This window comes from Poecilia latipinna, unplaced genomic scaffold (assembly GCF_001443285.1).
Source record: "Poecilia latipinna isolate Pla-1442-1.1 unplaced genomic scaffold, P_latipinna-1.0 Scaffold2853, whole genome shotgun sequence".
In the NCBI taxonomy this organism is placed as follows: Eukaryota; Metazoa; Chordata; class Actinopteri; order Cyprinodontiformes; family Poeciliidae; genus Poecilia; species Poecilia latipinna.
The window spans coordinates 60480-71736 of record NW_015115469.1 but is presented as its reverse complement, the minus strand read 5'-3'; the positions used below and the strand labels follow the sequence as shown (position 1 = coordinate 71736).

The 11257-nt window shown below is 40.0% G+C and overlaps 1 protein-coding gene across 1 annotated transcript; it reads right to left on the bottom strand.

Moving 5' to 3' along the window:
* Positions 1-9: 9 nt before the first annotated feature.
* On the bottom strand, positions 10-10554 carry tmem131l (transmembrane 131 like; the record flags this gene model as incomplete). Its single annotated transcript, XM_015021764.1, has 18 exons — positions 10551-10554; positions 10294-10467; positions 9793-9851; positions 9615-9720; positions 9431-9533; positions 9200-9344; positions 8610-8780; positions 8451-8517; positions 8236-8359; positions 8087-8156; positions 7895-8004; positions 7711-7780; positions 7400-7533; positions 4001-4143; positions 3708-3894; positions 3403-3588; positions 759-908; positions 10-669 (listed from the first exon to the last, which is right to left on the bottom strand). Coding segments are annotated over exons 1-18 (2663 nt in total), but the record flags the coding sequence as incomplete, so codon positions are not given.
* Between the last annotated feature and the right edge of the window lie 703 nt (positions 10555-11257).

The following is an 11257-nucleotide window of genomic DNA, read 5'->3' as shown; positions in this document are numbered from 1 at the left end:
TGAGCTAATGAATTCCTGAAGCATCTGGAATTGATGCCTGACGCAGAGGCATCAATTCCTGATGCTGCAACAGAGGTTACATCTGTTACAGCGTCAGTAACAGATGGTTCATACTTGGACCTATGCAACCTTACCTCCAACTCAGAAATGTCCCTTTTCTCAGAGTCGATCTTCTCTGTGTAGCGCTCGCAGCAGCTCCGTTCCACAAGGCTGCAGAGTAACAAACCGGGTCTGGGTCCTGGAGCCAGTGTGGCGTCGTTGGGGAACCTAGTAGCTATTTCCACAGGAAACATAACTGCTGCTGACATACTGTGCTCCATGTCGCCCTGGAGGTCCTCTTGAAAACCGGCGGGGATCTTTTTCTCTGGTTCGCTGATGAACGCTGGGTGGTTGTTGTTGCAGGAGTCCGGGGTGAGGCTGTCTGGCGTCAGGTCCTCGTGTTCTTCGTCCATGGCAGCAGCAGCAGCTGCGGCTGAGCTGGGCTTATGCTTGGTGTAATAAAGCGACACCTTATGCTTCTTCTGTGGTTGGAAAGTAGTGGTTGAGCCTTTCTTTGAGGACTGAGACCGCGGGGTCGGGCTGTTGGCCACAGCTGAAGAGCCCCGGCCCTTTCCTTTATCAGATGTGTGACAGGTGTCTATGTAGGTCTTACAGCTGCCTTTAGATTTACTGCACACATACATAAAAAGATGACAGTTATTTTTAGCATTTTAGTACAAACCCTAGAGAATAAAACCAATGTTTTTGACTGGACATACTTGACTCCGTTGGAGGTGATGTTATTGACAGAGCTGTTCTCCTGGGACAGGACAGAGTTGTGGTTGCTCCGGATGCTCGGGGTAGAGAACTCTCTGAGGATGTACTGAGCCTGATGGAAGGCCATCAAACACACGCCCACCAAGGAGAAGCTGCAAAAACAGAGACTCAGCAAATATTCACTCCTTCAATCCTCCTAGTAAAAAATATTTTTGCAAGCCATCCTGATCAAAATCCTACCACTCCCATACTGATCAGAGGAATTTATGATCAAGTATATGCTGACAGTCTGATAAAGTCAATACTAGTATCTTTAAGACACATTGCCTACATTAAAATTACTAAACTTGAACACCTTCATGATTTGTGTCTAAAGATCTCTGACTGAACTTGACACTACAGCTGCAGTCTGTTTTTCATACACTACGCTAATGCTTCAAACGTAGCTTTGCTCTGGATGCTGTAAAATTTGATGTGTAGTGTTTCAGCTGCTCTCTATTTACTTCCATTTATTCTACCAGCTGCATTTATGCCTGACCCAGATATTTCCCCAACAGGGAAGCTGTAGCAGGTGCAGTAGTCTCTCTTTTTGACTGCAGCAAACTTTTCCAGGAACCAGGGTAGTTAACTAGGCCCATTACTTACCAACCTACATTTTCCACCTCATTTCTGCAATTGGAAACAAAATCTGAGAAGAAATTTAGTCCAGAAAAACGACTCTTTCTGGGAGGTAGTTCATTTAACAGGAACTATCTGTTGACCTTTTGTGGATGGAAAACGATTGAATTATTAGCATTTATGATTCAGTTGTTTCTAATTAAAAATATGAACTTAACCCTCTTATGACCAACCTGTCAGTGCCGACAGGATTCAGCTTGTGCACTTCCCATTACCGTAACTTCTGAAGAGTTCAACATATCAAAAAAATTCCAAAAGTGCAGGAAAGCTGAGACATAGCGCTTTCAGGGTATATATGATACATTACGGTAGCCACCCGGGAAAGCTGTGATACGAGCTTGACCAATCACAAGAAAGATTCTCCGTTGTGTCATATTTGACACCCAACCTACTCTGTGTCGTAACTCCTGAACGGTTGGCTGCATTCAAAAAATTCCAAAAGTATTAGAAGGTGCATAAAATAAGCTTTTCAACGGTGTATCACATGTGCATGTTGGAACACACATTAGAGTAAACATTTCCGTTATGGAATTTCCCTGCGGAGCTTCGTACTGTATCAACGGTGCGAGAGAGAGAGAGAAGATGGCAGAGGACGAGTTGAAATCGTGCATAAAATTATGGAAATGTCTAAAAGAAAATCCACCAGACTGATAAAGGGTCCCAGAAGACTGATGTCTGAAGGCTGTGAACATGAGAGACATATAACCAGGTTATGTAAAATATTTGTACAAGCTAACGTTAGTCATATGAATGCTGCACAGCTATTGGCTAACTGTTAGCTCCATCTTGATTCCTGCATAATTTGTGCAATAATTATTTATTATGCTGAAAATAAAATCGTGGTCTTCCAAAAATAATGTCGTAAGTAATATTTTTACCTAACATGATTTTGGCAAAAAGAAAAAAAAAAAAAACACCACCACTTTTTTTTCTGCCTAATTGGGAAAAAAGCAAGAACAACAAATCAGCCAAGTGAGGGATTGGTGACCTGTCCAGTGTGTCCCCTGCCTCTTGCTCCTGACCACTGGAGATGGGTACCAGCACCCTCTCAGCCTGAAGTCTGATAGATAAAGTATGGATGGATCCAGAGTGGGATTTTGTCTGTAGCTGGGGAGGAACTGCTTTAGAGCCTACCACAAAAAGTGAAAACGCCTGAAATAATTTAATAAAAAACAGGCATAAAAACTTGTAAATTGGAGGCCAGGCTTCACAGTTTTCTCTGCATTTATGTAATACAGTTGAAAGTTGAAATTGTTCATCTGAAATTGTTTGCCCCTGTCATCAGGAAGTTTTTGTTCAGTAATAAACCTGAAAATTTCAATTCTGATTTTTTTTTTTTTTCAATTTAAACTGTTTGTTCACCATTTTTAATAGACAGAAATGTTAAATAACTATTAAATACTGAAAGCTGAGGTTGTTCTGGAAAAAAGAGCAAAAATTCAGACTCATTGCACATTTTTTGAGAATTTTACAGCCATAAAATCAGAAAAATACCAGGCGCCCCAGTTACAATTATGGTCATAAGAGGGTTAACTACAACATCACAGAATATTAAAAGATTGAAAGTGAAGAAAAAGCAGCGTTGCTCTGTGTGGTTATTTAGATGAGCAAAATAATGTGCTCAACTTAGAATGAAGTTCTGCAAGCCGTGCAGAAACACAAAGTGACTTAATAAATATGCACACCTAACATGGAGTAACATATGCAGTAGAGCAACAAAAGTATCTGAAGCTCCAGTTTAGTCAGGGACTTGGATGCTGGTCATTTAATGATGATGCTGGCGATGGTGATAGGAGTTTGTCCCTCAACCGTCAGGTGACTGACTGCATGAAGTGGGAAGCAGTTTGAGATCCTCTGGGCTTGATAAAGCTCTATACATGTCATTTACCATTTAAAAATGTCTTAGTCAGGACCGATATCTGGGACCAACTACACCCCTTCCCCACTGTTTGGATAACAGTGACTAACCATGTGAAGATGAGAGTGACAACCCAAAAGGTTTCCTCCCAGCTGGGGCCTGGTACCACCTGGGCACAGAGTGGCAGCATGTGGTGGGGCAGAGTCACGTTAAGGGTGAAAGGGAAAGTGCTACCACGTGATGTCACCAAGGTGAGGTCCCGAATCACCCAGGAGGATGTGAAGTCTGGTGTAAACCTACAAACAAATCAAAATAATTAATAGAAAAGATGTGAGAGGTGCAAGAGAATCAGCAGCAGAAGGAAAATGTTTAAATGAGGAAATAAAATGAATGAATGAAGTTTAATAGTTCTTACGCAATTGTGATCTCAGAGGAAGTGTTGTGCTCCAGGCTGAAGGAGTGACACTGCAGCACCTCGAAGCCATACCCCTGACATGCATAACCATTGATGTTCATGGACATGACTGTCAGAGGAAGCTCTCCTGCATTCTCCACCTTAAAACTCTTCCTGATAGCAAACAGAGGCTTACTGGTGCGCAGACCTGGAACAGACATACTCTATTTATCTTTTGTAGCATTTGTAACTTAGTTAAAGCCAGAAACGGCAACATGTCATGTTATAAAACAGAGCAGAAACAATGCTCTCACCGTCACGACACTCCATCAGAGTAGACTGAGGAACGTTGAAGCGTAAAGACACGCCTGGACCAGGAAGTTTACCTCCGACTCTTAGGAGTTCTTTGGCTCCATGGCCTTGTAGGGTCACCATGTCAAATACTGTCAGGTTGTTTCTGAAAAACAGACATACAACCTCCTCTTACACAGCGGCACACTGAAAAAGACCTTGCATATCTAACAGACAGAGAGAAGGATTAAGAATGGACCGAAATCTGATGATTTTCAACTTGATCTGCCCCAAGTGGTGCGCAGCCAATGAGAAACGCTTCTCCTTTTGCTAATGCTGAACACCCGTACCCAAACTAACAAGACTATTCTTTGATGTGAAAGTTGTTAATGAAGAAAAAAGCTTAAGACTAGCTATATTTTGAACTGTTCACAGTCTACAAGGAAATTTCAGAGGTAAGATGAGAGTATGTAATCTTTTGGGCAGCGGTCCTCAACCATTCCTGACAGCCCTCCGTCCAACAACAACTAAAACCTTTTGCTCCGACAGAAAACAACACTAATTTATCTCGGTGAAGAATGTCATTTTAGTAGTGATTGAAACAATTATAGCACTGTGGTGATATTAATTATTGAAATTACTCTAAATCCATAAATGCACTTTGGATAAGGAAATTACATGATTAAAACAAATATTTAATGTAATTTAATACATTAAAGATCTGCTGTCCCATCAACCTTCCAGACTTTTCAGGTCTTCTGGTTCTGCTCTGCAACACCAGAACCAAACGAGGAGAAGCCGTATTCAGCTTCTATGCACTACAAAATCTGGAACAAACTCTCAGAAAACTGTACAACTGAAACACTGACTTCCTTTAAGTCTTGACTAAAATAAACCTGTTTAGAGTCATTTTTGAAACAATCAATTATGAATTTAACAATGGGACTTGACTTAATGTATAGTTTTCATTGTTGATTCTATGTTGCATGACTTTGTGTTTTTGTGTTTGTTATGATGTAAAGCACTTGGAAATGCCTTGCTGCTGAAATGTGCTATAGAAATAAAATTGATTGATTTGATTGACTGGTAAAGGGTTCTGATAATCACTTAGTGTGGTTTTAGTTTGGATGCATGATGATATTAATAATTAATGACAGTTTTCAATAGTGAAGACATTATTTTTGTTTTTCTTTCAGCATATTCTGTTGTGCCAATGTGAGGCCCAACAGATTTACTTTCACAAGTGAAGAACTATGGCATTCACTATGATGAGATATACATATAGAAAACTAATTCAGATTGCTGAATTAATTCTCTTTATACCTTTCCCAGCATAGGTATAAAGAGATATGGAGTTAAGAGTAGAGAGGGGAGAAAGAAGAATACAAGAGCACACTGCTTTTACACATGCAGAAAGAGAAAAACAACCAAGAAACCATAGCAACAAACAATATATCCACGTATAATAACTACAAAAAGTTAATAATGTATTCAGTGGTAACTGCAGCCCAACATGGTGTATCTGAAAACACCTAAATCTCAACAGATTTAGATTTCATTACTATTACAGGGTTTCCTCTCCCCCAGAAACCGAGGCGGTCCACCATGTTTTTGTATTAAAAAATGTTAAGTAGCCAGGAAAAGTAAAAATATTACTGGGTGCTACGGGAAAACACAACTAGTCTTAAAAACAACAAATCAAAAAATATAATTAAAATGAATATCAATTATTTGCACTTCTGCTTAATCCAAATTAAGCCAGTGGCTCCATCAGGCCCCCCAGGGCTTCAGGGGCCATAAATGATAATATTTTAACAGACCACAGATACATGAATGTAACACTTGTTTATGGAGATGATCAATGCTGCTGAATTTGATTTAATGGTTTCACCATGCATAAATTAAAATACTTTAAATTGTTTAACATTTAAATGTAAGATTTTAAGTAGCTGGCAAGTTTACTTTGTAAAAGTTCAAAGAACAATATTCATAGTTAGCTTGTTTTGTTACCCTAGCTACAATCTGATGCTGTGAGTTTAATGTTTGAGTTTGAGCTGTTTGTTCACAAATACTATTGAAATAGTAAACTGCAATTATAACTTATTGCATTTTAGGTTGGCCAATTAAACTACTCCCTTCTCCCAGATTAAATCTAACACAGAAGCTGTTAGAGGTGCTGATGATTTTAGCAACAAAAGGGGCCCCTAAGTCAAATTCTGCTGAAGGCCTCATACAACTTTGCACAGGCCCCGAATGATGAGTTAAGTATGCTGAACTGCGCGCAGAGATCCGCAACAAACAGGAGATTTAAATCAATGCTGCTAATGTGGCTTTAGTAGCTCTAACATTTCGTGTCTGTTGAGTTTTTAATAAGCGTCACAGAAACTGTTTTGGTTGCTCAAGTTTGTGGGATGAGTTTTTCAGATCTCCGCATGGCCGCATGCATTAACTCTGGTTGACTAAGTGGACAAAGCATTTGATATGGTTTGGTGCATCGTGTAACTGGAAAAATAATATTAAAAAATAAATAAAATAATATAAAACCAGCATGAAGCGTGACCACTAGGAGAGAGCAAAAAGCTCCTCACCGGGCTGAACCTGCATGACGAGGTTAACACTGGTTCATTAACCACTAACGCTCCGGCCAACCGGGATCACATGCATGTACTTTACAGGGAAGACAGAGCCACATGCTGGGCAGTGAGTTGAGATGTAAATGCAGCATAATTGTTTGTTCACAAAGATAAATCATTCTCACCGCTCCCTCAACGCACACCTCTGAAAGCACCACTACAAGTTATTCTTGCGGTTCATATAGAGCTGCGCAACCAGAGCTAACGAGGTGGGTTTTAAACTCTCATCTTGATGTAGAGTTCACCAAAGAGACATGATTCCACACAGGGGGTTGATGTAAATATCCATACCGGTCAGCCTGTGTCCAGTTTGAGTGAAAGGAGGCGTGCGCCAAGGTAAACGAGAGATCAAGGAGCGGCAGCACGCGAGACAACGTGCAGAGGCGCCAGCTGTGTGATTGATCGCTCTCCCGGCTTTAAATCTTTTAGGAATAAATTTGCTCTGCCAGTGAAATGCTCAGAGCAACAGAGGCGCTTGCAACCCAGATTAAATTTATTTAAAAAATAGGAATAATAATAATAATAAATAATAAATAAATAAATTTTGGATTATTAATTTTTCTAATAAAAACAAGCAACGCTTAGCCTGGTGGGGGTGGCTAGTAAAGCATGGCAGGCCGCCAAGCTTATAATAGGGAAACCCTGTATTATTATTATTATTATTATTATTATTATTATTATTATTATTATGTATCATCATCATTATTACAGTTTTTAGTTATACAGCTTTACAAAAACCTCTGATCAATAAATCAGAAAATAAAGGTGACTTGGAATTAGCTATTATACCTGATAACAAGAATGGTGGTGGTTGGTTTGTGTTGGGTGGGGCTAAACACCACAGCGACCTCTCTGGTCTCCCAGGGCTGCAGCAGCAGACGGAGAACACCCTCTCCTGTTACATCTGCTGTGAGCTCACCTGCCTGAAAAGAGAAACAGCAAAATGGAAAAAATGCTGTCAGAAACTCCAATAAGAGGGGAAAAAAAAGCAAGATAGCTGAGTGCAGATGGTGACTTGAAAGTTCAGCTAAGAAAAATCAAATTAATCGCAAAACTATTTACCACAGTAAAAATGATTCAAGAGTTGTTTAAAGGGTTACCTTTGGAGGAGATGCCAGCAGAGAAAACTCTTCTGTGCTAATGTTCACAGTTTGGGAGCTGATATTAAACCTATCAATAAAACAAAAAAAATCTATTAGGATGCTCTTCTCCAATATAACAGTTCAAAACAATGCAAGCACATCATTTGATTAATTTACTATAAATACCAACCAAACTGTTTACCATTTGGTTAGAAGATCCAGAGCTTCACTGGGAGAAGGGTAAAGGGAAATGGTTTGAATCTCCACAGAAACCACTGAGGGCGAAGGATTCTTCAGCATGAATGTTTTAACCTGGACCAGAGAGGACAATATGAACCACAAGTTTATGGAAAGAAAGGCATTTTTTAGTAAATAACCATGACACTTTGCTTACTTTGCTCTCATTGACAGGCGTAGCCCCAAAGTACAGAAGAGCAGATCCCTCAGAAAGAAGCCTGGGCCACCTGAAGAGACATTGAATTAATTATGATGTGAATGATAAAGCTGAGAAATGGACAGAGATGGGCTGGTGTTGCAGCTCACCTGCAGGGTAGTTTGTCTTTGTAATTCTGTGACCGAGAGCAGAGCTCTGCAGCCAGCTTGCTGTCTACAGCCCAGGAAGAGGAAAAAGAGTCTGGCTGAAGGGAGCGCTGCCACTCCTGACGACCTGGAAGACATCACCAAGAAAAACATAAACAAATTTTCATCAGGAAGCAACATCTTACTTCACACACATGCTGGAAGGGGCTAAATTTCACCTGCTTCAGATAAGCGAAGAGAACATTGTCGTGCACACTCACGCTCGGCCTCAAACACCACCTCCTCCTGTTGGCATACACACCATTGATAGTCAGCTCCCATTTATTTCACACATTTCCCAACCAAGAAAGCAGCAGCCAGGAACACGTCAGGTTTACCTTTGATGAAGTTGAATGAAAGTAGAAGGGAATGTGCAGGCTGATGCCGAGCCTGGTGTCCAGACTCAGGGTCAGCATGTAATTCAGAGGCAGAGTCCTGTTTAGCAGTTGGAGGGACAGGATGCGCCAGCAACCTGTGGAGACGCTCACTGGACTACTGAAGTTCACCACCTGACAGACAGGGGGCAGTAGATGCTACTGTTAGAAAAGACGCATGGGTTTGCTTGATAAACGGCAAAACATCTGGAATCAATCTTGTAAAAACATTAAGCAAAGCATCATTTCATTAAAAGATGTGATTTGTTTCCTGTCACAAATGAGCTTTGTGGAACAAACTTCCAGAAAACTGTTCTGTTAATTTAAATCTAGACTAAAAACCCACTTGCTACAGTTGCTTTTCAACCATAATAAATAAAACATTGACCAACACATATGATGTGTATTGATGATTTCAGCAATGACACTTGACAAAATGTAATGTCTGTTATTGGTTTTCACAACTGTTGACTCTATGATGTGTTTATTGTTTTTTATGTTTTCACATTATAAAGCATTTTGAACTGCTGTGTTGCTGAGATGTGCTACACTACCTTCACCACGCCCTGCAGCATTTCCGACAGTGTGGCATTGACCACAGTGAAAGGCAGAGGGGAAGGGTTGGAGAACCACAGCTCCATCTGGTGGTGGTTGCTTTGTTTCACCTGAAACAAACTGAAGAAATCCCCTACTGTCCATCTGCAACAAAGCACAAATTATACAACAGTTCTTATTAATAAAACCAAAACCCCCAATAAACGTCAATAAAGAGACAAATGTGGGACCTATGTGTGATGTGTAATCCTGGGAAGCTGGAGGTCGTCTTGTTCCCCATTATTTTTAAACTGATATGACTTATACACTTCTGTCCATGACCTGGAAATATACCTGGGACCAGACAGGAGGAAAACAGCTGATCAGCTTCAATGTTTGACTGAGAAGATGCTTCAAGGAAAGGAGACGACTCACCTCTGCATGTTAAGCTGGCCACCTGGGTGAAGTTCTTTGCCTCTGGTCTAAGAAATACCTTGTTAAAGTTTAGGCTGGTCTCCACCTTTGACAACACCTGCATGTCCTGGAAACATGAAAACATCTCGTTACAGACATAATAGCACAATGATAAAACTAAACAATAAGAAATTCTCACCTTTATGTAGAGCTGTTTCCCTCCAGAATTCAACATATAAACTCCTATTTTTGCATCCCCTGTGTGAAAATATAACAATATTGTCCATCTTTACAGTATAATCCTAAAATGTTTGCAAACCAGATAATTAAATTTGTTTGTCATAACAGATAATTAAATACAATGTAAAGACAATGAAATTATTATTGTGGGTTACAAACAGTGAATGTCAGTTTTGAAACTCAAAATTAGAAAAGCGGCTGCACACTTCAGAAAACAAATGCTTCAAATCTCATATGACTTTCATTCCGGTGAATTATTTAAAACTGAGCTAAAGAAGGAAGAGGTGGGGGGTCTCTTCCTTCGGTCTCTTCTATTCATTATGAAACTGGGAAAAATAAATAAATTTGGAACATCCCTCAGAACTGAACTAAAAGCTTCTCTTCTGCAACTTTGTGTGACTCATGCTTAGATTAATAAATGATTTTGAAAAGCTGACTATAGACATCAACAAACACCCACCAAATGCAGGTGGTCCAACAGCAGGAGTGACCAACAGGAACAAAATGTGCTCAATGACGTAGGGCTTGAGCTTGTCCAGTTCAGCGGGCCGGTCACCACAAGCAGACAGATTAATCTGGAGACTGAGACGCTCCTCTTTCTGGAGGCAGGACCCCTGCGACGAGAAAGGAAAGCCTTACCAGTCATGCACTAAATACAAGGAAATGGAATTATTTGGAGAGTGAGGAGAGATTTGAGAAGCTCTATGAAGTGTGTACTCATTCGAAGTCCACCTAAGGATTTGAGTGTGCAGGTTACCAGCTTGCAAAATTGTGAGAATTAGGACAGTACGTTTCTGCTCCCCAACTTAAACATTGTTATTTAGGCATATATACTTCTAAAAAGTACAATTACAAAAAGTAATTAATTTGAAGTGTACAGTATAGGTTTTTTTCTTTCCAAAATCATTGCAGGATATATTTGGCTGTACACTACCATCTTTCTGAGATGTTTGATGATTGTCAAAAAAAAAAAAAATCAAAAATGATGTTGTACTAGAATTCAATTCAACAGTCTTAGGGTGTATTCAGACTGGATAGTCTGGTAGACTCAGTTCGATTGGGGACTAAAACTGCAACATTTTGTTACATTTTCAGAACTTAACTTCGCATTCAAACTGCACTGTGTCAAACGACTAAAAAACTAACTAAAAAAACCTGTCCCCCCTTCGCCTGTGGTGGTGCTGCACCAAGAACTACTGAAGGAATCGACACAAAACCTCTGAAGAAGGCCAGCGCAACTTCCTTCTTCACAAAAAGTAAACAAAAACAGAACAGTGTCAGATTTTAGCAGTTGTAGGATTTCTTCATTGATATACATTACTGGTTTGGACATAGCCTGTTAGCCGCTAATGCTAGCGACCAGTGGTGGAGAAAGTACTCAAAAATGTATGAAAGTAAAAGTACAAACACATGACAAAAATGTA